The sequence below is a fragment of the Oncorhynchus keta genome, chromosome 32 (assembly GCF_023373465.1).
Source record: "Oncorhynchus keta strain PuntledgeMale-10-30-2019 chromosome 32, Oket_V2, whole genome shotgun sequence".
Lineage (NCBI taxonomy): Eukaryota > Metazoa > Chordata > Actinopteri > Salmoniformes > Salmonidae > Oncorhynchus > Oncorhynchus keta.
In genome coordinates this window covers 20,776,822-20,801,544 of record NC_068452.1, presented here as the reverse complement: position 1 = coordinate 20,801,544, position 24,723 = coordinate 20,776,822, and the positions used below count along the sequence as shown (strand labels likewise).

The 24,723-nt window shown below is 47.2% G+C and overlaps 3 protein-coding genes across 4 annotated transcripts in view; 2 read left to right on the top strand and 1 right to left on the bottom strand.

Annotated features, from left to right (window-relative positions):
• Nucleotides 1-16,040, top strand: part of LOC118365260 (ATP-citrate synthase) — a 28,452-nt gene extending 12,412 nt beyond the window's left edge. The window contains exons 7-28 of one of the 2 annotated variants that reach the window (XM_035747328.2): nt 794-924; nt 2,269-2,387; nt 2,997-3,195; nt 3,306-3,423; nt 3,599-3,753; nt 5,066-5,159; nt 5,650-5,679; nt 6,402-6,543; nt 6,724-6,892; nt 6,982-7,086; nt 7,188-7,384; nt 7,478-7,559; nt 7,792-7,902; nt 8,056-8,183; nt 8,315-8,408; nt 13,273-13,427; nt 13,578-13,728; nt 13,885-14,028; nt 14,129-14,242; nt 14,336-14,418; nt 14,578-14,654; nt 14,802-16,040. In XM_035747328.2, the coding sequence (XP_035603221.1) occupies nt 794-924; nt 2,269-2,387; nt 2,997-3,195; nt 3,306-3,423; nt 3,599-3,753; nt 5,066-5,159; nt 5,650-5,679; nt 6,402-6,543; nt 6,724-6,892; nt 6,982-7,086; nt 7,188-7,384; nt 7,478-7,559; nt 7,792-7,902; nt 8,056-8,183; nt 8,315-8,408; nt 13,273-13,427; nt 13,578-13,728; nt 13,885-14,028; nt 14,129-14,242; nt 14,336-14,418; nt 14,578-14,654; nt 14,802-14,896 (2,693 nt within the window). In that variant the 3' untranslated portion in view covers nt 14,897-16,040. The remainder of the gene's footprint in view (nt 1-793; nt 925-2,268; nt 2,388-2,996; nt 3,196-3,305; nt 3,424-3,598; nt 3,754-5,065; nt 5,160-5,649; nt 5,680-6,401; nt 6,544-6,723; nt 6,893-6,981; nt 7,087-7,187; nt 7,385-7,477; nt 7,560-7,791; nt 7,903-8,055; nt 8,184-8,314; nt 8,409-13,272; nt 13,428-13,577; nt 13,729-13,884; nt 14,029-14,128; nt 14,243-14,335; nt 14,419-14,577; nt 14,655-14,801) is intronic. The other variant, XM_035747329.2, reaches the window with a different exon arrangement.
• Nucleotides 16,041-16,568: 528 nt separating this feature from the next.
• Nucleotides 16,569-21,184, top strand: LOC118365258 (kelch-like protein 11). The gene is made up of 2 exons (XM_035747326.1): nt 16,569-17,179; nt 17,492-21,184. The coding sequence occupies exons 1-2, from the start codon at nt 16,650-16,652 to the stop codon at nt 19,074-19,076; spliced, it is 2,115 nt and encodes a 704-aa protein (XP_035603219.1). The 5' UTR covers nt 16,569-16,649; the 3' UTR covers nt 19,077-21,184.
• Nucleotides 21,185-21,298: 114 nt separating this feature from the next.
• On the bottom strand, nt 21,299-24,596 carry LOC118365259 (kelch-like protein 10). Its single transcript, XM_035747327.2, has 5 exons — nt 24,132-24,596; nt 23,374-23,860; nt 22,645-23,259; nt 22,409-22,558; nt 21,299-22,298 (listed from the first exon to the last, which is right to left on the bottom strand). The coding sequence occupies exons 1-5, from the start codon at nt 24,326-24,328 to the stop codon at nt 21,930-21,932; spliced, it is 1,818 nt and encodes a 605-aa protein (XP_035603220.1). The 5' UTR covers nt 24,329-24,596; the 3' UTR covers nt 21,299-21,929.
• Between the last annotated feature and the right edge of the window lie 127 nt (nt 24,597-24,723).

Sequence of the window (24,723 nt, the reverse complement as noted above, 5' to 3'; positions counted from 1 at the left end):
AGCCTAAACATGATGCTCTGAACAACTCCCTCATCCAGACAAACACTCACAGCCTCATCATTTTGTCATCGAATTAAGACGTTTGGGGTGGGGGGATAAAGATCTGACGGAATCTGAAATCATCTCCTTGTAGGAAAACATATAGAGGAGCAGAAGTTCATTGCAACATTCTAATTCTGAGGGGGGAAACTGGTTCAATAATTCATGTTCCTGCTGTTGGATGACTGCAGTGTGTTTTATCAGGGTGTAATTGGTCATCAGTACCAGGTTATATGCCTTGTGGCAGCTGTTCCTGTGGAGGGGAGAGGACTGGGGCTGCTGAGACCTCCCCTCCTGCTTTGATGTCTCCCCCACACCCCCTGCCTCTCCAATCTCCCCTTCCTGCAGTGTGAGTAGGGACTAGGGAGGTTAGGACGCCCCCTGGGGGTGTACATGGTCCTCTCTCATTTCCCCTGCGTTCTATTTTAGAGATCACCCATGCAGTGGCACCGCTGGAGACCAGCAGGTCTCTGTGGAAACTAAACAAACGAACACAGTGTCAGTGTTTATCTAAACAAAACCGTGCCGTTTCCAACCATACCTGACCCCAGAACAAATCCACTTAGGTAGGATAGAAGCAGTGAGGTACAGATGGAGAACAGTACTCTGATTCAGAGTGGAAGAAGCCAAGTGAATGTCAATAAGAGGATGTGGTTCTTTTCCTTCTGTATTTAACCCTACAATGCCCCGGGCTAACATGCTTCTATTTGCCTTCCATGTCGTGTGTCTCTCTCTCTCTGTTTCCTTCTCTCAGTTGTCACGAAGGATGGCGTGTATGTGCTGGACATGGCGGCTAAGATCGATGCCACGGCGGACTACCTCTGTAAGGCCAAGTGGGGCGACGTGGAGTTCCCTCCACCCTTTGGCAGGGAGGCCTACCCTGAGGTGAGGACAATCACCTGACTGCTAGCCAGAGGCTGCTATGTCCATTTTGTTACATAGAAGGAACTAGAAGGATAAGGGCAGTTTCAAGGAAGTCCTAACATATTATACAATCGCTTTACAAGTAATTGTGTATCATGTAAAGACCAGAGTTTGGGTCAATTCAGAAAGTAAATCCAATCAATTCAACATTTTCCTCATTGAAAATCATGGCAGAGAATTTGAATTTCAAGTGTACTTCTGGAATTGAAATGGATTTGACCCCAACCCTGATAAAGACTTGAAATATCTTTTCAAATAAGCCTCCACCTAAGTTAATCTGCAGAAGAATCACAGATCTACATGCTGAATCGGGTTCCTCATTAGTTACTTTTGCTGACTAGATGCACACCTGTACAGTGATCAAGGTTTCCGTTCCTTCCATGACTATTTTATGAGTCCTCTGGCTGTCCCAGCTACGGAGAGGGATGTTGATCAGGAAACGGACTGGGGGAGTGACTAGCACAGAGAATAATCAGCCTTGACTCATACTGAGTTAGTACCTTATCTCCATGGCGATACCATAGCACACCCCAGTAGCGACGGTTGTCAGGGTGGAGGGCTACAGGGACAACAGGGATGTAGTGACCTCATTAGACGTTATGATTCTATACCTAGATATTGTGTAATTTGTCTCAGTTTCTGTGGCCCAGTCTAGATTTAAAATGTTAGACCAGTGTTTTGTGTCTTTTTTGATGATTTAATTGGCTTGTGCTTTGATAGTTGTTTTTGGCAGTATGGTTAATGGTCTCTCTCTGTGTGTGTGTGGGGCTCTGGCGGGTCTGAGCTGCTTTGAGACAGAGGGTCTGTCTGGGTGCTGTCGGCACCAGACAGGCCCGTTTTAATTGGGCTGCTGTCAGTCTGGGGTGGAGCCACGGTACCAGCGGGTGCCTTTGATTGGGTGTGTCCCTCGCTGTCACAAACAACCAGCTCTGATTAGCAGCAGGCTGTTTTTACTGCCTGGAAATGTCCATGTATCTTATTTTAGTATCCAATAGTATCAGAAATGAGTGTTTCACCACACAAGAACATCCCACATGAGCCGGTGCACATAATTATTTATTTTTTAATCTGAGGAGAAACACTCATATATTTGAAAGCGTGGACCTGGGCTAACAGAGATGTTTATCCTCTGTCGTTGAACCAGGAAAAAATGAGTTTGAAAAGGGAACGACGTGAGTGGGGTATTACAGCCTAATGAAGTGGTGCTCACAAACTGAGGGCCTGATCACTGCTGCAGTCAGGAAACCGTGCGTTCCCACTACCCCCACTGAACCTTCAGCTAAACCTCCCCTTTGGCTCTTGCAGGAGGCCTATATTGCAGACCTGGATGCCAAGAGTGGTGCCAGTCTCAAACTCACCCTGCTCAACCCCCGTGGAAGAATCTGGACCATGGTGGCAGGAGGAGGGGCTTCCGTCGTCTACAGGTAGAGTCGCCAATCACAATGTCTCAATCTCAGCCATGCGTCTTCACCTCAGCATGCCAAACAATGCTACCAATAACATGTTTGGAGTTTCTCTCAACACTCCCATATTCTTTCATTGTGGTGTTGCTAATGGCCCTGTTAGCTTAGTTTCTGGCTGGCTCCTAGGCTACGCTACCTCGGTTGTAATTGGGTTTGGCACTAGGCGAGTGCACCAGCTAGTGATGCAACAGTCAGATTGATGGCGCAGCCGAGACCAGACGCTGCTGCTTGTTCTGCAGAGAGCTAAATGAGATCCTCTTAACGAGAGTCTGGAGGAATGAGGAGCCTTCCGTCTGTCAGGGGCATGAGGCGTAACGTACACAGACACGCCTACTGAGACTGAATGCTTCTGTGGATTGGACTAGTGTCTGTATAGATTGTTTTAACAGTGTTGACAGACTGGGAGAGAGAGACTTTGTTGATATAATTCAACTTTCACAATGCACTACTCTACTGAATGTACAGTATACTGTAGATGTTTTCTTGAAGTGATTGTGTGTATTGTCCCCTGCACCCCTGTGTTTGTGTTTTTTTTGTTTTGCTTTATCCAATGGGATCCCTCCTACACAGTGACACTATCTGTGACCTGGGTGGAGTTGACGAGCTGGCCAATTACGGGGAGTATTCAGGAGCGCCCAGCGAACAGCAGACCTATGACTATGCCAAGACCATCCTGTCCCTGATGACCCGGGAGAAACACCCCGACGGAAAAGTCCTGATCATCGGAGGAAGCATTGCAAACTTCACTAACGTTGCAGCCACATTTAAGGTAGATCTAAAAAATGCATCCACAGAGTTGAACACAATATCTGAAGCAATTGTGATTTAGATTCCCCTAGCGTTAGGCTACTCTGAGATCCACTCTTGTCTGGGTTCCAGGGCATTGTCCGAGCCATTCGGGACTACCAGGGCCCCATAAAGGAGCATGAGATCACCATATTTGTCCGCCGTGGGGGCCCCAACTACCAGGAAGGCCTCAGGGTCATGGGCGAAGTGGGTGAGTAGCTCCACAATAAATAAAAGTACCTTTAGCAAGAGATGTTCATGGTCTTGTATTTCTCCTAATTTCCTCTGTGATAAATGTCAAGCCAATGCTATTTCTTTAGCTTTGATTGACACACTCGACCTTCTGAAGACGTGTGTGTGTGTGTGTGTGTGCCATGTTTCCATAGGTAAGACTACTGGCATCCCCATCCATGTCTTCGGCACAGAGACTCACATGACTGCCATTGTCGGCATGGCGCTGGGCCACCGACCAATACCCAAAGAGCCTCCCGTCGCCGCCCACACCGCCAACTTCCTGCTCAACTCCAGTGCCAGTTCATCAGTAGGTTACACTAGGCCTATAATTAGCTACAGGGCAATTCTATCATTTTTCAATGCGGTCAAAAATGTGATGTTGCTGTTTTTTAGGATATTTCCAAAATAACACTGAAATTGTGAAAATTATGATAATCATTTTCTAATGTAAGAGATTTTGGAGAACAAAAATGCCTGAAATTTCAGCCTGTTCAGGTGGGATGATCTGATCTGATTATTTTGACCAATGACCAGTCACCATTTATTTGCATATATGTATCCTCCCACTTTGAAGGGGTAATCAATTGGGGTGGGTTCTAGAGTCTAGATGATCCTATCTCCTAATAAGGACTGTATGTAAATATATGAACATTTGTTTCAGCACGCCCACACGATCAGACAGCGCATTTTAATGGCAAAAGGAGGCTCAGGGAAATAAATTATCATTTTAAATTCTAGTTCTTTTCACGAAATAAACACACACACACACAGTGATTTATTAGACAAACAGTGATGATATGAAAATAAGACTGTTACACCCGATGACCTCAAAAAATGTAAACATTTTAAAAACAGTGATTTTCAAACACTGAGATTCACGGTGGACGTGTTTCCCATGCTGGCACGTTGAGGTCATCTGAGGTGTGTCTTTGTGTGTAGAGCATTGCCTGGCTTTGTATGCTGCTGTGGTTTATAAATAGCAGCCAGGAGACAATACACTAGGCCTGTGCTGTAGCCTGCAGGGCTCCAGTAATAATGTGCTGCACCGGGGCTTTCAGAGAGATGCGTCCGTGGTCATGCGTGTGTTTTGGGAAGGGGGCCCCACTTCCATTTAATGATGGCTGATGGCAGGGCAAAAGGGGGGGAAAAGATGAAAGCAGCAAATACACCTGCACAGGTTCGCTAAAGTGCCAATGGTGCAAATCTCACTCTAAGCACAGCTCAACTGAATGTCGTTTAGTGAATTTGAATGAATTTAAACTGTGTGCGGGCCCAGCATGTAGATTGTTTTTAAAGCAGGTTCAACACGAGTCCACTGTGCCACAGACGTAGTCTGTACATAGGGGCTCTACTGTGCAGCTGGCATCACTGCAGGTTTATCACACAAAGCTTCATTGTAAAGCTCGCACCATGTTACTCTCTCGCTCTCTCTCTCTCTCTCTCTGAAGGTAATGTGGTGCTGTCGCAAATAAAACATGACCGTTTTTAGGCAAGTCGTTGAAATCAAGGCTGTTCTAGGAAGGCATGTGTGCATCAGAGCTGGTGTTAACATGGTTAGCTCTTCAACGGAATGTAACTCTTCCTTCTTCTGTCTTCCCTCTCTCCTCTGTCCTCTCCAGACCCCAGCCTCCAGCAGGACAGCCTCCTTCTCTGAGAACAAGGCTTGCACCGGGGCCTCTGCTGCCAAGAAGGCCAAGTCAGGGGCCCCTCCAGGTGAGTTCCTTGATGAGACCACACACACACACACACACACACACATGAAATGTAAGAATGATGCTTCTCATGTATTTATGTAAAAGTCTTGCCACGTTTTAATGAAATGCAGTTTTACAAGCCGGGTTGGGGTCAATTCCATTTTAAATTCCAGTCAATTCAGGAAGTACACTGACATTTAAATTCTCTTCAATGCTTTTTAATTAGGAAAATGTGGAATTTTGTTTATTTTCCTGAATTGAAATGGAATTGACCCCAACCCTGGTAGCAAGAGGCTTCCTTGAGAGCCCCTGCTCTCATAATATGTGAGTTTCTGTGTCCCAGCTCCCCCTGGTGGCCGTTAGGGGTCTCACAGCCCACATCAGCCCAGCATCTGTTGTGAAAAACCTTCCCTTTCGGAGGGCATTATCTACGCAAATTCTGAATGTAATAACATTGATTATATTGTTTCTGTTTTTATTTTTTTTATTTTATTGTTGTGGCGCCACAGAGCGACAGGCGACGTCAGACAGTCCAGGAGGTAGGACACTCCCCTGTCAGACAGACTGACTAGGGTGGGCCTGGGACATGGCTCTCCTCCTAGCCCACATGTGAAGCCCTCGAGCTGGGTCATGTGTCCTCTCGTCTCTCTCACGTGCCTGTGCTAGAAGTGGCTTTTATTTCTGTGGTGTTGTAATGGTTCATCCATGGGGAACAACTGAGACAATATTGACGTATAGACGACTACATTTCTGATCACATTTGTAGTCCTTAGAGGGGAGTTTCTGACATCCAGAAACATACAGTGTTAACATGTTGTTTTGGATGGTTGCGGGTTCAGCTTCTGTCTCACTAACCCCTGTGGTTTCCTGTCGGTTGTGATGTCTCAGTCAGCGGCTGGCTGTCAGTGTTTGGTTCCTTCACTGTCTAGTAACTGTTTGCCCTGCCATGTGTCTTCTGTTGATGTTGTGTGCCCTGCTCTATCACACCTCTTAGCAGAGCAAGAGACTTCTTTAAAGCTCGTACCTCTCTGTAGTGAGTTAAAAGCCCTTTCTCTCCTGGTGCGGTAATAAGGAGATCAAGCTATTTTTCTCCCTCTGAGTAAATGTGTGTGTGGTGTGTGTGTGCACGCCAAACCTCTCTTCATTGTCTGAGTCACTTTGCATTTTGTAGTTAACCTTCCCCTCCATCTCTCTCTCTCCCTCCCATATTTCCTCCTTTCCCTCTCCCTTCCTTGTCCCCTGTGTGTTCCTGTCCCTGCAGTCAAGGCGTCAACTCTCTTCAGCAAGCAGACCAAGTCCATCGTGTGGGGCATGCAGACTCGGGCCGTGCAGGGCATGCTGGACTTTGACTACACCTGCTCCAGGGATGAGCCCTCTGTGTCTGCCATGGTCTACCCATTCACGTAGGTGTCTCTTTCTTTACTTCCTGTATACCACTCTAACTGCCGTGCCCCGAGACCACAGAGAGGTGTTGAAAATAACAAGCTGTGTGTGTGTGTGTGGTTGTGCGTTCACACGTGCTTATCTATTTGTCTGGTTCATCTTTCGATACTTAACGTTGTGACTGTCTGTGTGTGTTCCAGTGGGGACCACAAGCAGAAGTTCTACTGGGGCCATAAGGAGATCCTGTTGCCTGTCTATAAGAACATGGGCGACGCCATGAAGAAACACCCGGAGGTGGACGTGCTCATCAGCTTCGCCTCGCTCCGCTCTGCCTTCGACAGCACCATGGAGACCATGCAGTACCCGCAGGTTGGTAGTGCCATCCAGAGGGTGTCATCTAATGGTGAGCGAGCAGTAGATCTGACCCACTGTAATGCTTCATATCCCCACCCCTTCAGATCCACACCATCGCCATCATAGCCGAGGGCATCCCTGAAGCCCAGACCAGGAAGATCATTAAGAGGGCGGACGAGAAGGGTATCACTATCATCGGCCCGGCAACGGTAGACCCCTCTTACTCTACACCCCTCACTTACAGTATGTGAGGCCTGCTTTTAAAGGTGTAGAGTGTCTTATCTAACTCTGTGTGTGCGCCCTTGGCCAGGTTGGAGGGATCAAGCCTGGCTGTTTTAAGATCGGGAACACCGGGGGCATGCTGGATAACATCCTGGCCTCTAAGCTGTACCGTCCAGGCAGTGTGGCCTACGTGTCCCGCTCTGGAGGCATGTCCAACGAGCTCAACAACATCATCTCCCGCACCACTGACGGAGTCTATGAGGGAGTGGCCATTGGAGGAGACCGGTAAGAGTGTGGCTGTGTGTGTGTGTGAATGGTGTGGATAAGATTACTGATGCATGTCTGTGTGTGTATAATTAATGCTTATTTTTTCATTAGATACCCAGGCTCAATCTACACAGACCATGTGCTGAGGTACCAGGACACCCCAGGGGTAGAGATGATCGTAATACTGGGAGAGGTGAGGATTTGAAAGACACACACACGGCTACATCATTGCTACTAATGGCCCCCTCCAATGAGTGTAAACTAACCATAGAAAAATAAAGCTGATCCTTTTAACACAATTAATTTATTTTCATCAAGCATAGCTAATTATCGTCGACATCTATGACCAGACTAATTCCATGCTTGGATACTCGCCTCTGCAAGTGTGGACTTCCTTTTAAAAGCATTGTTGGTCTCCCATCTAGATTGGCGGCACAGAGGAGTATACGATCTGCCAGGGCATCAAGTCAGGCAGGATCACCAAGCCTGTGGTGAGCTGGTGCATCGGGACCTGTGCCACCATGTTCTCCTCAGAGGTGAGTGTGATGTGCAGCGGGAAGCGTTTGGGAAGGAGGGGTTAAAGGTCATTGGATTGATATCACAGAGACTTACAGGGTAGGCATACTGGAAGAAAGGGTCTGGTTATGGGATTGGTGACTGTTTCCTATGATGTCACCTGTCTCCTGTAGGTCCAGTTTGGTCATGCTGGAGCGTGTGCCAACCAGGCCTCAGAGACAGCCGTGGCCAAGAACCTGGCTCTGAAGGAGGCCGGAGCCTTCGTACCCAAGAGCTTTGACGAGCTGGGAGATGTCATCAAGTCAGTGCAGAAAATCACACACTTATATGATTTCGAAAAACATACATCCAAGCCACAACGTAAAATTGACCGTTTTAATAAATGTACAAAAGCACTGTTGTGAAATTGAAGTTTCCCACCCTCATGTACAGATCGGTGTATGATGACCTCGTTGGCAAAGGAGTCATCGTTCCAGCTATGGAGGTGCCCCCTCCCACGGTACCAATGGACTACTCTTGGGCCCGGGTGAGTAATCACAAACAGTTAGTGCCACGCTGGCTCATGTCTCCTCAATCAATCCCATCAATCAAATGTATTTATGAAGCCCTGATTACATCAGCCGATGTCACAACGTGCTGTACAGAAACCCAGCCTAAAACCCCAAGCTGCAAGCAATGCAGATGTAGAAGTACGGTGGCTAGAAAAAAAAACTCTCTAGAAAGGCAGGAACCTAGGAAGAAACCTAGAGAGGAACCAGGCTCCGAGGGGTGGCCAGTCTTCTTCTGGCTGTGCCGGGTGGAGATTATAACAGTACATGGCCAAGATGTTCAAACGTTCATAGATGACCAGCAAAATCAAATACAATGTTATTAGTCACATGTGCCAAATACAACTATTTACAATGCAAATAGTCTGGGTAGCCATTTGACTAGATGTTCAGGAGTCTTATGGCTTGGGGGTTGAAGATGTTTAGAAGCTCCTTGGACCTAGATTTGGCGCTCCGGTACCGCTTGCCGTGTGGTAGCAGAGAGAACAGTCTATGACTAGGGTGGCTGGAGTCTTTGACAATTCTTAGGGCCTTCCTCTGACACAGCCTGGTTTGGAAGTCCGGGATGGCAGGAAGCTTGGCCACAGTGATGTACTGGGCCGTTCACAGTTCCCTCTGTAGTACCTTGCGGTCGGAGGCCGCTCAGTTGCCATACCAGGAAGTGATGCAACCAGTCAGGATGCTCTCGATGGTGCAGCTGTAGAACCTTTTGAGGATTTGAGGACCCATGCCAAATCTGGGTCAGATAATAATAATCACAGTGGTTGTAGAGAGTGCAACAGGTCAGCACCTCAGGAGTAAATGTCAGTTGGCTTTTCATAGCCGATCATTCAGAGTTAGAGAGAGATCAATTCATTCACTTCGCACAGGCAAAATAATCCAGGTATAACAGACTGACACTAGCAAACTATTGGAGGCTGAGACAGGAGGGGTCAGGAGACACTGTGGCCCCATCCGACGATACCCCCGGACAGGGCCAAACAGGCAGGGTATAACCCCACCCACTTTGCCAATGCACAGCCCCATACCACAAGATGGATATCTTCAACCACCAGCCTGCTACCCTGAGACAAGTCCGAGTATAGCTAACAAAGATCTCCCCCAGGGCACAAACCCGAGGGGAGCGCCAACCAGCACAGGAAGATCACTTCAGTGACTCAGGTGATGCACCCCTCCTAGGGATGGCATGGAAGAGCACCAGTAAGCCAGTGACTCAGCCCCTATAATAGGGTTAGAGGCAGAGAATCCCAGTGGAGAGAGGGTAACCGGCCAGGCAGAGACAGCAAGGGCGGTTCGTCGCTCCAGTGCCTTTCCGTTCCCCTTCATACTCCTGGGCCTGACTACACTCAGTCATAGGACCTACTGAAGAGATGAGTCTTCAATAAAGACCTGACGGTCAAGACCGTGTCTGCATCTCTCACATGGGTAGGTTGACCATTCCATAAAAATGGAGCTCTATAGGAGAAAGTCCTGCCTTCAGCTGTTTGCTTGGAAATTCTAGGAGGCCTACGTCTTGTACGCTATGGTTACAAGACGTAGGCCTCGTGTAGGTATGTACGGCAGGACCAAATCGGAAAGATGGGTAGGAGCAAGCCCATGTAATGCTTTGTAGGTTAGCGGTAAAACCTTGAAATCAGCCCTAGCCTTAACAGGAAGCCAGTGTAGAGAGCCAAGCACTGGAGTAATATGATCGAATGTTTTGGTTCTAGTCAAGATTCTAGCAGCCGTGTTTAGCACTAACTGACGTTTATTTAGTGCCTTATCCGGGTAGCCGGAAAGTAGAGCATTGCAGAAGTCTAATCTAGAAGTGACAAAAGCATGGATACATTTTTCTGCTTCATTTTTGGACAAAGTTTATGATTTTTGCAATGTTACGTAGATGGAAAAAAGCTGTCCTTGAAATATTCTTGATATGTTCGTCAAAAGAGAGTTCAGGCTCCAGAGTAACGCAGAGGTCTTTCAATTTTATTTGAGATGACTGTACATCCATCAAGATTAATTGTCAGATCCAACAGCAGATCTCTTTGTTTCTTGGGACCTAGAACTAGCATCTCTGTTTTGTCCGAGTTTAAAAGTAAAACATTTGCCGCCATCCACTTAGTTGAAGTCAAAGTTTACATACACCTTACCTTACATACACCAAATACATTCAAACTTAGTTTTTCACAATTCCTGACATTTAATCCTAGTAAAAATTCCCTGTCTTAGGTCAGTTAGGATCACCACTTTATTTTAAGAATGTGAAATGTCAGGGGTCAAACATTTCAGGTAGACTTCCACAAGCTTCCCACAATAAATTGGGGAAATTTTTGCCCATTCCTCCTGACAGAGCTGATGTAACTGAGTCAGGTTTATAAGGCCTCCTTGCTCGCACACGCTTTTTCAGTTCTGCCCACATATTCTCTATAGGATTGAGGTCAGGGCTTTGTGATGGCCACTCCAATACCTTGACTTTGTTGTCCTTAAGCCATTTTGCCACAACTTTGGAAGTATGCTTGGGGGCATTGTCTATTTGGAAGACCCATTTGTGACCAAGCTTTAACTTCCTGTCTGATGTCTTGATGTTGCTTCAATATATCCACATAATTTTCCTCCCTCATGATGTCATCTATTTTGTGAAGTGCACCAGTCCCACCTGCAGCAAAGCACCCCCACAACATGATGCTGCCTGCGTTTCACAGTTGGGATTATGTTCTTTGGCTTGCAGGCCTCCCCCTTTTTCCTCCAAACATAATGATGGTAATTATTGCCAAACAGTTCTATGATTGTTTCATCTGACCAGAGGACATTTCTCCAAAAAGTACGATCTTTGTCCCCATCTGCAGTTGCAAACCATAGTCTGGCTTTTTTATGGTGGTTTTGGAGCAGTGGCTTCTTCCTTGCTGAGTGGCCTTTCAGGTTGTTGATATAGGACTTGTTTTACTGTGGATATAGATACTTTGTACCCGTTTCCTCCAGCATCTTCACAAGGTCCTTTGCTGTTGTTCTGGGATTGATTTGCACTTTTTGCACCAAAGTACGTTAATCTCCAGGAGAGAGAACGCCTCTCCTTCCTGAGCGGTATGACGGCTGCGTGGTCCCATTGTGTTTATACTTGCGTACTATTGTTTGTACAGATGAGCGTGGTACCTTCAGGCGTTTGGGAATTGCCCCCAAGGATGAACCAGACTTGTGGAGGTCTTGGCTGATTTCTTTTGATTTTCCCATGATGTCAAGCAAAGAAGCACTGAGTTTGAAGGTAGGCCTTGAAGTATATCCACAGGTACACCTCCAATAGGCTAATTGACATCATTTGAGTCAATCAGAAGCTTCTAAAGCCATGACATCATTTTCTGGAATTTTCCAAGCTGTTTAATGGCACAGTCAACTTAGTGTATGTGAACTTCTGACCCACTGGAATTGTGATACAGGGAATTATAAGTGAAATAATCTGTCTGTAAACAATTGTTGAAAAAATGACTTGTGTCATGCACAAAGTAGATGTAGGAACACCGACATGTACAGTTGATTTGTCAGAAGACAAACCATTCACAGAGACAAACTGATATCTTTCCGACAGATAAGATTTAAACCAGGCCAGAACTTGTCCGTGTAGAACAATTTGGGTTTCCAATCTCTCCAAAAGAATGTGGTGATCGATAGGGTCCAGTATGCAGCTTGAAGGTTTAGAGGCCGAGATTATTTTCATCAATGTGTCAAGAGATATAGTATGAAGAAACTTGAGTGTCTCCCTTTGATCCGAGGTCCTGGCAGTGTTGTGCAGACTCAGGACAACTGCGCTTTGGAAAAATACGCAGATTTAAAAAGTCCGTAATTTGCTTTCTAATGATCATTAGCTTTTCGTCAAAGAAGTTCATGAATTTATCACTGCTGAAGTGAAAGCCATCCTCTCTTGTAGAATGCTGCTTTTTAGTTCTCTTTGCGATTGTATCAAAAATACATTTGGGATTGTTCTTATTCTTCTCAATTAAGTTGGAAAAATAGGATGATCGAGTAGCAGTGAGAGCTCTTCGATACTGCACGGTACTGTCTTTCCAGGCTTGTCAGAAGACTTCCAGTTTGGTGTAGAGCCAATTCCGTTCCAATTTTCTTTAAGCTTGCTTCAGAGCTCGGGTATTTTCTGAAAACCAGGGAGATAGTTTCTTATGACAAATGTTTTTTAGTTTTTAGGGGTGCGACTGCATCTAGGTTATTACACAAGGTTAAATTTAGTTCCTCAGTTAGGTGGTTAACCAATTTTTGTACTCTGACATCCTTGGGTAGGAGGAGGGAGTCTGGAAGGGCATCTAGGAATCTTTGTGTTGTCTGTGAATTTATAGCACGACTTTTGATGATCCTTGTTTGGGGTCTGAGCAGATTGTTGCGATTGCAAACATAATAAAATGGTGGTCTGATAGTCCAGGATTATGAGGGAAAAACATTAAGATCCACAATATTTATTCCACGGGACAAAACTAGGTCCAGAGTATGACTGTGGCAGTGAGTAGGTCCGGAGACATGTTGGACAAAACCCACTGAGCCGATGATTGCTCCGAAAGCCCAAAGTTCTGTGGACTTTGCCATGTGAATATTAAAGTCACCAAAAATTAGAATCTTATCTGCCATGACTACAATGTCTGATAGGAACTCAGTGAGGAACACTCTATATGGCCTAGGAGGCCTGTAAACAGTAGCTATGAGTTAGCGCTGAATCAGGATATCTTATTGGCTCTGGACAATGCTATTGACTTCCATATAAGGCTAACTTCACGAACCACATCAGACTGTTAAACTGAAACAGATGGAGAGCAATGGGAGGGTGTGGTGACTCTCTCTCTCCCTCCCTTTCCCTCTGTGCTGTAGGAGCTGGGTCTGATCCGTAAGCCAGCCTCCTTTATGACCAGTATCTGTGATGAGAGGGGCCAGGAGCTCATCTACGCTGGAATGCCCATCACTGAGGTGTTCAAGTCGGAGATGGGCCTGGGAGGAACCCTGGGACTGCTCTGGTTCCAGAGGAGGTACGCTTCTGTCCCCCAAAACATGAAACCGGGAAACGGTCAATAATACAAATACTGCCATTGTTCACATAAAACATTAAACATACACTATCATAATTGAATTTGAATACAATTCTATGTCTCTGTGTCCTCCCTCCTCCTTGCCCCAAGGCTGCCCAGTTATGCTGCCAAGTTCATTGAGATGTGTCTGATGGTGACTGCTGACCATGGTCCTGCCGTCTCCGGTGCCCACAACACCATCGTGTGTGCCCGTGCTGGCAAAGACCTCATCTCTAGTCTCACCTCTGGCCTGCTCACCATCGTACGACCATAGTCGAGTCAACCTCGACATTCTTATGCCCACTTAAAACCAGCAGAGTTGCCTCCTCTGAAGACAATGCCTCTGTTTAAATAATTCATTAATTGAGCTTTGGTAGTGTCTCTTTGAGTGTTTTATTTTCGTGTGTGTGATTTCCAGGGGGACCGGTTCGGAGGGGCCCTGGACGCTGCAGCCAAGCAGTTCAGCAAGGCGTTTGACAGCGGCATGCTGCCCATGGAGTTTGTCAATAAGATGAAGAAGGAGGGCAACCTGATCATGGGCATCGGACACCGGGTCAAGTCGGTGAGCACCGTCCCTGTGTCTCTGTTTGGATGTCATGTGTCTTTCATATTTTTTACTGTGTGTGTGTGTGTGTGTGTGTGTGTGTGTGTGTGTGTGTCAGATCAACAACCCAGACATGCGGGTGCAGATCCTGAAGGACTTTGTGAAGAAGAACTTCCCCTCCACCCAGCTGTTGGACTACGCCATGGATGTAGAGAAGATCACCACCGCCAAGGTACTAACCCTGTCATCCTCTCCTGCACCCTGGATCACCCCACTGGGATCATCTGTTCTAAACCATGTCTTCTCCTCTCTGCTGCGGTTTCAGAAACCCAACCTGATCCTGAATGTGGACGGTTTCATCGGAGTAGCCTTTGTGGACCTGCTCAGGAACTGTGGTGGATTTACACGGTAAATCCTATGCTATTTAACTCCAGTCAATTACATTCTACACAATGCAACTATACTACTGTGTCTGGGTCATCTGGCTGTATCTTTTTGTTGGCCTTCGCCTACATTCAGTGTTGCATCAACTCATCATTGCCCTCTGGTGTTTGTCTTCCCCCTCAGGGACGAGGCTGATGAGTTTGTGGAGATCGGAGCGCTGAATGGAATCTTTGTCCTGGGGCGGAGCATGGGCTTCATTGGTGAGTTGGGGGTCAGGGGTCATGACCCTGTTGAGTTTGACCCTTAGAAATGGTAATGGGAAAGGGGCCATGGTGTAAGGAGCGGAGGATACGCAATATGATATTGCTAAAATTAGAACCTTACCTACGTTTCTACTTCTCCCTCAGGACACTACCTGGATCAGAAGAGGCTTAAACAGGGTCTGTACCGTCACCCTTGGGACGACATCTCCTACGTTCTCCCCGAACATATGTCCATGTAACCACGGAAACCAGGCCATGGACCCCCCCACCCCCCCCAGTTACCCCACCACTGTACCCTAACCTCCACCCCCACCTGTGCTGTGTTCGGTCAGCCCCAAGTGGTGGGAGAGCAACGATGAGGACTGATATTATTATAGATGTGTCTTTGCAACAGTAATAAGGACAACCCTTTTTAAATGTATACAGTTTCAGTTTTTTTTTATCAGTTGGCTGATCAAACATGCTGCAACCCCGTTAATAATAGCAAGGCCTGCAAAACTGTGAAGCCGCTCTCAGTCTGTGTCTGCTAGAGAGATCAAGCAAGCTGCAGAGTGTGAAATGAGGCTCATTCGTTGGTTGACCCTTAATAGTGTGGGAGTGCAGTTAATGCAATTCTCTTCCCAAGATTACCAGTAGGGATACAGATGATTGTCTTCCTATTTACTGCCAATACTACTACTACTACTACTACTACTACTACTACTACAACTTCTGTACTACACCTATGCCTACAGTGAAGTACGTTGATGAGACTATCTCCCACTATCATCTCTCTCCGTAAACCAAGCATGTGTCTGTGTATCACAGACTTCCTGTGTGTCGCTGTGCAGTTCTCTTTCTTATTAAGTGTGTCGGTGCCATATTAAAATCATACGCTTTCTATCAGGGGTGAGCCGTAGTGCAATAATACTAGCTACTGCTTTACAGTTATATAGATTATAACTTTATTTATGTATAGATGTTTTAACAGCTGAGTAAATACATGTAATAGATAGTATTAGCATACATTGTTTTGATGTACTGTAAATGCCCACAAAACTGTTGTGTTTAAGACCGTAAGATATGCAGCTGACCGAGCACATTGGGCTGTAAATACAGTGAAAAGCTCATCCTGTGTCCCAAATAGGACGGTGCCCAGGATGGCAAAGGTACCATAGAATGCAGCATTATTTATCTGTACGTCACTAGCTAGACTAGCTCCATTGTGACCGGCTATTTCTCGTAAGATGTGTCTATCTGCCTGTACTATTTGTGTTGTCATGTCAACACAATTTGTTTGATTTAATGTGATTAGTGAACTGAACGTGCCTCTGTAGAGATGTGTTGTAATATATTTTCAGAACGTTGTGACTGAATATATTAAAGATGACCCATTGGAACACAGCTCTGTCTGGTTTTTCCGGTGTCGCGGATCATAAAATAAATGTGCTATAATTGTAATTGTTTCACTGTGTCATGATTCATCCATCAGTTTACGAAATCATTGGTTTTAAAACAGATACATTTATGATATCATATCCAAGAGCAACAGAGGATGTAGTGGCCTACTAGGAGCTATCTTCGTTTTCTCAAACAGCCAGTGCATATGAGGGTCTACTAGACGACTTTAGAGCTCGTTCTTCAGACCTCAGTCCACCTGTTCTATGCTCCGGGGGTGTCATTTCTGTACATGCATGGCAAAGTGATTCTACTCACTTATGTAACGGAGCGGGACTATGTATTGACCGTGCCCTTGTATGAAACAACATCCAGCACATGAAATGAAAGGAAACATCCATGTGTAGCTTCCATTCAGGTCATTCAAATACACCCACTCAGAGAAAGTGAATTGATGATACCCTGCTTCCGCAGAGAAAGCGGAGGTTGAAGTAGCACAAAAGCTTCTCCTGTCAGCCACAAGTGAGTGGGAGGGGCTTTACGTCACACACCGAACCGTCACGCCTTGCGTCCACTGCGCATGTCAGTAATTCCGTCTGTGTTTTGAGTTTATGTATGTGTGTCTGCGTGTGTGTTTTTTCCCACACGAGTTTACTGCAATTCCGAATTCTCACAACCACCGCCAGAATGGCAGCTGCACCCCCGAACCCAGACGACTCTAGTCGGGGTAGTAGCGGTAGCAGCACGCCCAGTGTCCTTGTTGGGGACGGGGACACGGAAGAGACCGAGGATTTCACCTCCTCCTCCCACTGCACAGAGCTGTCTCGGCGGCAGAACGAACAGAGGAAGCAGGGATTGTTCTGCGACGTGACGCTGGCCTTCAGCAGTGGGGCGGCAACCGGGAATGTTCAGAGCTGTGAGTTTTCCGCTCACCGTTCTGTACTGGCCGCGGCTACGGACTATTTCACGCCGTTGCTGGGAGGGCAGTTCTCCGAGTCGCTTTCGGGTCGGGTTGAGATGAAGGAATGGAGCGCTGAATTGGGACCAGACCCGGAGACGGTGGAGAGTGTCATTCAGTACATGTACACGGGAGAAATACGTGTTAGCACCTGCAATGTGCATGAAGTGTTAGAGCTTGCTGACAGGTTTGTTTACAATTTAATTAGTGTTCCTTTTAATGTACATAATCCATTTAATTGCCACCTGCTAGTACTTGATTATTTGTATGTAGTTCAGTGACATAACAATGTTGTTTAGGCTTTTACTGGAGGTGTCACTGAAGCATATTGGCACGGTTAATGTTTATGGTCGGGACGTCCCATGGATCCCGGATAGCACTGACCATCCTGTAACCTGTCAAACCTGAATTTGAGTGTGGTGAGTTCATGGGTGTCATAAATGGCCTTGCCCATGTTTGTTTCTCATGTTCTGTTATTGATTGTGTGTGTCGCCTGCAGGTTCCTGCTGCTGCACCTGAAGGAGTTCTGTGGGGAGTTCTTGAAGAAGAAGCTGAGCCTGGCCAACTGTGTGGCGGTGCACAGTCTGGCCCACATGTACACCCTGGACCAGCTGGCTCTGCGGGCCGCAGACATGATCCGACGCAATTTCCACAAGGTCATCCAGGACGAGGAGTTCTACACCCTGCCCTTCCACCTGGTGAGGGACTGGCTGTCTGACGCAGAGATCACCGTGGACGCGGAAGAGGTGCTGTTTGAGGCTGTGGTGAAGTGGGTCCAGAGGAACACAGAACAGCGGGGGAGGTACTTTGAGGAGTTGTTCCGTCTCCTCCGGCTACCCCAGATTAAGCCCACCTATCTGACGCGCGTGGTGAAGAACGAGGCACTGGTGGCGGCCAACGAGGCCTGTCTCCGCCTGGTGTCCGATGCCGTGGAGGGCCACGCCATCCGCTGTGAGAACCTCAAGTCAGCTGACCTGGAGTTCTGGTCATCCTACATGGCCTCCTTCCAGCCGCGCTTCGGCCAGAACATGGACGTGATCATGGTGGTGGGCGGGGTGTCGGAGGGGGGTGACTACCTGAGTGAATGTGTGGGTTACTTCATCTACGAGGACCGCTGGGTTAACCTGCCCCACATCCACAACCACCTGGATGGCCACGCCATCGCTACCACAGAGTCCCACATCTACGTAGCGGGATCCATGGAACCGGGCTTCGCCAAGACCGTGGAGCGCTATAACCCCAACCGCAACACCTGGGAACAGGTGAGTAACCTGACCACACGTAAACACTCCTTTGGTCTCACCTGTATCAAGGACATCCTGTATAGCATCGGTGGCCATGGCAACTTCAGCCCCGGCTTCAAGGACGTGAGCGTGTACGAGCCTGAGCTGGACAAGTGGCACAACCTGGAGTCAGCGCCCAAGATCCTGCGGGACGTGAAGGCGGTGAGCGTGGAGGACCGCTACGTATACGTGACGGCGCGCACGCCGGTGGACACAGACAACGAGGACGGGCTGAAGACGGTCACCACACGTTACGACACAGAGAGCCGCCAGTGGCAGGACGTGGACTCCCTGCCGCTCATAGACAACTACTGTGTGTTCCAGATGGCCGTGGCCCCCACCAACTTCTACCATACGGCCTCCTGCTGCCCTAAGAGCTACACGGTGCGGGACGAGGCCGCTAAGCAGAAGATCAGCGGCCACATCTCAGACGAGATCCTGGAGAGCTTGCCGCCCGAGGTCACCAGCATCGAGGGCGCCGCCATCTGCCACTTCGACGAGGACGTGTTTGTGATCGGCGGCTGGAAGAACAGCGATGACGTGGACAAGCAGTACCGCAAAGAGGCCTACCGCTACTCTGCCGAAAGGAAGCGCTGGATGCTGCTGCCGCCCATGCCCCAGCCCCGCTGCCGCGCCACCGCCTGTCACGTACGCATCCCCTACCGCTTCCTGTACGGCTGCCAGCGCTACCCCATGCCCCAGAACCTGGCCCGCCAGCGGGACCGTATGCAGCAGATGCAGCAGCTACACCGGCGCACCCTCACCCTGCGCAGGCAGCTGCAGTCTCAGATCGAGTGCTGAGCTGTCGCAACCCCTGTCTGTCCATCACACCCACCCCAGTGGGGGAGCAGCCCAGTCCAGCTCCAAGCCCCAAACATCCCCTAGCAGCCATTGTCATCAACCCCCACCCATAACCTGCTGGAGCAGCGGCTCCTTTGTTGCTCTCATGTTGGTTCATTTTCAAGAGAACTCTGTGCCAGATCATCAGGTTGAGATATTGGTGTTAGTAGTGACTGTGGTGTTCAAGGCTGGGAGATGTGGGAGTGATGTGACTCTGTGCTGGCCAGGTGTTTGTCTATGTGGGGAGGACAGGCTGAATGTTACAAATGTGAATAGAGTGTTGTACAGTGACCAACATCGGACTACACTACGTATGTACGTCAGGCACAGGTGATGTTTATCTTTTTATACATGCATATAGTATATAGTTGTATATGTATACTTTTATTATATATAAATATTTTGTGTCTCCCTTTTATGCTTATATGATGTAGTCAATGTGACACTTAAGTACGGCAGAATCTACATTCCTCCAATCCAATGTGCTTAGTGAAGTCAGTCGTTCTCTATGACATTCCACACTGTAAGTCTCTCCGTGCAAATATCACACACACTTACATACGAGCATCGCGATACTGGTATTGTCCCGACCCTACAGCTGCACAGAGTGTGTGTAGGACTCGATCACACTCTGTGCAGCTGTAGGGTCGGGACAATACCAGTATCGCGATGCTCGTTGCTGCTGTGGCAAGTGAACGTAACACAAAGCATATTTAACGTCTTTAGGAAAACAAACATTTAATGTTTTCATCCAGAGTCACATTTATTTTTCCACAAATATTTTACATTTTACATGGGAAAAGTATTGCGATTACTGGTGTCATGCTGGCCCTACCAGTCAGTTGGACCAAACCCTTACCAATGCCCGATGGCTTTGCTTTATATTAGCTTCATCTGAATGGCTCTGCTTCTTGTTATTATAGCTTTGATACAGGAGCTCAAAATGAATGGCAGGAGAATAGTCTCATTCCAGATCTACTGTCCAAGAGCGGTCAACTTGTGACAGAGCCTGGACTCGAACCCAGAATCTCTAGTGGCACAGCTAGCACTGCGATGCAGTGCCTTAGACCACAGCACCACCTGGGAGGCCCCTCAAGGAAACAGTCTTTAACATGGTAACATTCCATCAACCATTGCGTTGAATTATTCTTCAGTCTTCTGCTCGTCACATTCCTGTTGGTAGGAAACATTGTGTGGAAGGCCCTAGGTGGGAGTTTGTGAGTGAATGTTTCTCTTTTTATTTTTGTCTGCATTGGTTTTATTGAGTTTAACGGCTGGAGGGTGTAGTTCTGATGGAGGACTTGATAATGTGTGTGTCTTGAGTACGGTAAGAATGCTTGGCAAAGCTGGTGAAAAGCATGCCTAGTAGTGCACTTCTACCCTTAATCAGTTAGTAATATTTATGTCCGAGTGGGTTTACCTGTTATATTTGGCCAATTTTTATTTTTGTATTTATCATTTAATCCAACTTCAGCCGATAATCTATTCTGTTCCCATGTGAGAAAATATGTACACTACAGTGATTTGCTTAGTAATCCAAAATGAATGTGATGTGAAGTGTGAGGCAGCCCTGTTGCTGTACCTCAGGGCTTATTCAGGGGTTCATCTGAGAGATCCGGCCACATTGTTACATGTTCTCCTCACCCTCCAAAGACAGTTGGGGGGGTTATTTCAGGGGTACTCCAGGCAGAGCAAAATTCAGTTGGTGGTACGGTAACCAAAAAAGGTTGTGAACCACTGGTATAGACTAGATGGTATCCTTATGTTACTGAGCGGAATGATCATATCAAGGTGAATGTGTTGAGTTCAAGAGTTCATTGATTGTTATAAGCACTATCCCTGAAGCTCATTTATAACATAAAGCACTATGATTTTGAGAATGCAATGCAAGTGTATTTCCTCAGTTTTGTTTCTCTTGCATAGCATTTGAAATAATTGTATTGACATATGTTGGCAATATATATTTTGCTTTGCATGTGGCAGTCTGGCATTGTGTCAATATATTGGATGTAAAAAAAAAATGCCGATGTCATCACTTGCAATTAAAATGTCCAATTTTTTTTATATGACCTTTGTTTACTATCCATCTTGTGTAAGGGGTTATCTAAATTCTGAATGTCATTTTGGCCAATATTATTGGGCAGTTTTCAAGACTAGCTCTATAAACATCTGTCTTTTTCTTGGGTGGAATTTTCTCCTCCAATGTGACAACCTCCTTTTATTTATTTTTTTATTTTTTACAAAGCATAGAGAATGATAGAGAGCATCCCTATATAGTTCCGATTATGGCATCTGTGAGAGCATGGGCAGTGTCATTGAGGCATTCTCCATTTTGAAGTAGTCCATTTTCTTCTTCACAATTGGCTGATCCCTCCTGATGACCATGAGGGATCAGCCAATAAAGTTGGAAGTCCCACCCAGTTGACAACATTAAAATGTTGGAAGCCCTCAATGTTGCTGCCAATGCTAAAACAGTCTTTTGGCCACTAGAGGTCTCTATCATTTTCTATGGAACTAAGCTACATACATACACGTGGCCATCAAACAATGCTGAGTACTATGCACAGAGTCATTGGGCATGAGCCAATTACAGTAACACATTCAGTACAGTCAATCTTCCCTTCTAACACAGTAGGAAAATAATAGTACAATCACCCTTGCAGATGCAATAAGAAATATAGAAATGTATATATGCATATGGGATTTCTTCTGGGACATACAGTAGTGGATTTATTTGCTCATGATAAATGCCAGTGGTAGGTGGGATACGGTGGGCAGTAAGGGGTCAGGGTGGGGGATAGGAGCGAGGGGACGTCACACAGACAGGATGCTGTTAGAAGCGGAGAGCTTCAGCTCTTCCCGGGGGGACTGGAGGGAGTCCCGGGGGGCTGCATACTGGGCCACGTTGGGAAGCCCGTGCACCACGCAGCAGCTGAGGGCACTGCGGAAGATGCCCATGTCGTGGGCGTCGTACCACTCCTCTGTTTTCTCGTCATAGCACTCCACGTTGAAGGTAGTGGTGAAGCCGTTGAAGCCCCCCACCACGAACAGGAGGTCGTCCACCACCTCGATGCCAAAGTTGCTGCGCGGGTTGAACATGGTGGGCACCGTGCGCCATGTGTTGGTCAGCGGGTTGTAGGCCTCAGCGTTACGCAGGCGGTTAGCCCCATCGAAGCCGCCCACCTGGGAGAGGACAAAGGAAACTTGAGTCAAATATTTCTTAACTTTCAGCTCTTACTGAATAAGGCGTTGAAGTGCATTGTGCATGTACTGCATATGGATGTTCTGCTCACCGCATAGACCTGCTCCGCATAAGCAATGACCCCCACACCGCTGCGCCTGCTTCTCATGGGGGCGGTCAGAGTCCACTGGTTGGTCTGGGGGCTATAGCTCTCTGCTGTGAACAAGCACTCATTCCCATTGAAGCCACCGCAGATGTACACCTAGAGAAAAGATCATGCCAACATTTTATAATCAAAAGTCATTATCCATCATGAAGTTCTCTCCCAGGTCCCTCTGTTCCACTCACCTTGCCATGTAGTGTGGTAGCACTGGCATCACTCCTCTGCTCATGCATGGGTGCAATCAGGGTCCACTGGTTAGTCTCAGGCTCATAGCACTCAGCGGTGTTCAGTCGTACGTAGCCGTCAAAGCCACCCATAGCATAGATACAGCCATCCAGCACCGCCACACTGACGTAGCAGCGCCGAGAGTGCATGGGGGCCACCTGGTGCCAGGTCCGTGTGACAGGGTTGAACTTACGTACACTGTTAAAGTAGTCAACGCTGTCAAAGCCACCCACACAGTAGACAAAGCCATTTAGGTAAGCAGCTCCATGGTAGGCTCGAGGGCTCTCCTCCTGGGTCACATTCACCCACCGGTCAGCCCGCGCATCGTACGCCTCAATGCCATTGGTGGGGCTGCCACCACTCCAGCCACCTATGGCCAATAGGATGGCATAAGGCAGGCGTGGGCGGGTCAGAGGGTTGCGGAAGTCAGTATTGGAGGGCCCGTTCATGTTCAGGTCGTACATGGCCTTCAGGGCACTGATGATGATAGGCTTGCAGTCATCATTGTCCTTCACCAAGGTATTGTTCTTCACATTGTTCATGAAGTAGTCGGCTGTCATCAAGGCCATGCGGACCTAAGCACACAGACACAGACAGACAGACGTGTGGCTAGCAGTTGACTAGCACGACACCCAAACTTACAAAAGTTATCCAACAGTAAAACATTGACACTATTGTTCACCTCTCACCTTGGGCAGCAGCACAGACACGTGGGCCTTGCGGTCCTGAGGCGAGTGGTTGATCCAGCGTAGGACCGCCTCAAACACAACATCCTCCTGCTTCACATTCAGGTCGTCCTTCTCGATGATGTCACAGAGCTGTGCCAGAGAGAGTTCCATGAACTCCTCCGAGAAACGCACCATCTCAAAGTGGTGCAGGATGAAGAGGTAGGCCCGGCGGCGCAGATCAGGGCAGGAGTAGAAGTCTGCAAACTTGCAGATGCCGATGCAGTTCTGCAGACAGAGCTGGGCCTCCAGATAGTCGCAGCAGGCCCTCACGATCCCCAGGATGCAGAACTGGTCTGCAGCTGCCAGGAGCGGTTCCACATTCTCCGCAGTCACAGGCACGGAACGTGTGTAGGCATACTCAATGATCAGGCGCATCATGTCTGGGTTCACACCAGGAATGCTGTAGACCCGCTTCTCAACGTTGTTCCAGCCACTTGTGAAGAGAGCACTGTGGGTCAAGGGTCAGGGGTATAATAGCACAGAGAGAAAGAAACATCATCAAGGTCTCAATATTCTTCTCACTACAGCATTTCAATTGAACAAAGTTCCTCAGGACTCCCCAAAAGTAGCTAATAATCACAGAGTTGGACCAAGCCAGAGTAACCATAAATCTACAATGTTCTCGCATTCTCATTCAAAGTCAAGTGATGCCAGAATGGGAATGTCCTCTGGCCAGCACATCCCAACCCAACCTATCCAAACCAAGTGAAGCTACTCACCGGAAGTATGAGCTGCATCCACACAGGATGTTCTTGTGGGCATTGAACTCCATGCCATTGACTTTGATGACCACATCACAGAGTTTTCCCTCCAGACGTAACTCGTTAAAGATTGTACAGGTCATAGCACTCATTTTCCTCTCCATGTTGCATCTTTGAAATTTGGTGGAGGTGGCTGTCTCTTCCAGTTCATTCATTCCTTGCTATATTTAATGGGGTTTTGTTAGCTCTTCAGCTTAGACATTTGGCTGGTTTACTACAGCAGCTGTGTTCATCTAGGGATTGTGAATTGTGAATGTTCCACTTATATTATGTTCCAGAATTGTTCATTATTACATCACAGCGATGAGCAAATGGAATCAGAGCATCAGCCTCACCTGTCATAAAAGGTTTGTGTTTAATTTGATATATCTGACTGTTATGCCTACTGATCGTACAGTGAATGTGTAACTAGTCATTTAACACTAATATTTGACACTACGTAATACAGTTGATTAAATACAGTCCATTTCAGATGTAGTGAGAGGGAAATCGTGAATTAAGAATACATAGAAGCACACAATTTGCCATAATACTTTCTTCCGCTTTATCA

Excerpts from the sequence above, each read along its gene's own strand:
- LOC118365258 (XM_035747326.1), top strand. The coding sequence starts at position 16,650 with ATGTGTGTCTGCGTGTGTGTTTTTTCCCACACGAGTTTACTGCAATTC. Across the intron at positions 17,180-17,491 it reads GTGTTAGAGCTTGCTGACAG|GTTCCTGCTGCTGCACCTGA; the intron begins GTTTGTTTACAA and ends TGTCGCCTGCAG.
- LOC118365259 (XM_035747327.2), bottom strand. The coding sequence starts at position 24,328 with ATGAATGAACTGGAAGAGACAGCCACCTCCACCAAATTTCAAAGATGC. Across the intron at positions 23,861-24,131 it reads GGATGCAGCTCATACTTCCG|TGCTCTCTTCACAAGTGGCT; the intron begins GTGAGTAGCTTC and ends CTTGACCCACAG. Across the intron at positions 22,299-22,408 it reads ATGCGGAGCAGGTCTATGCG|GTGGGCGGCTTCGATGGGGC; the intron begins GTGAGCAGAACA and ends GTCCTCTCCCAG.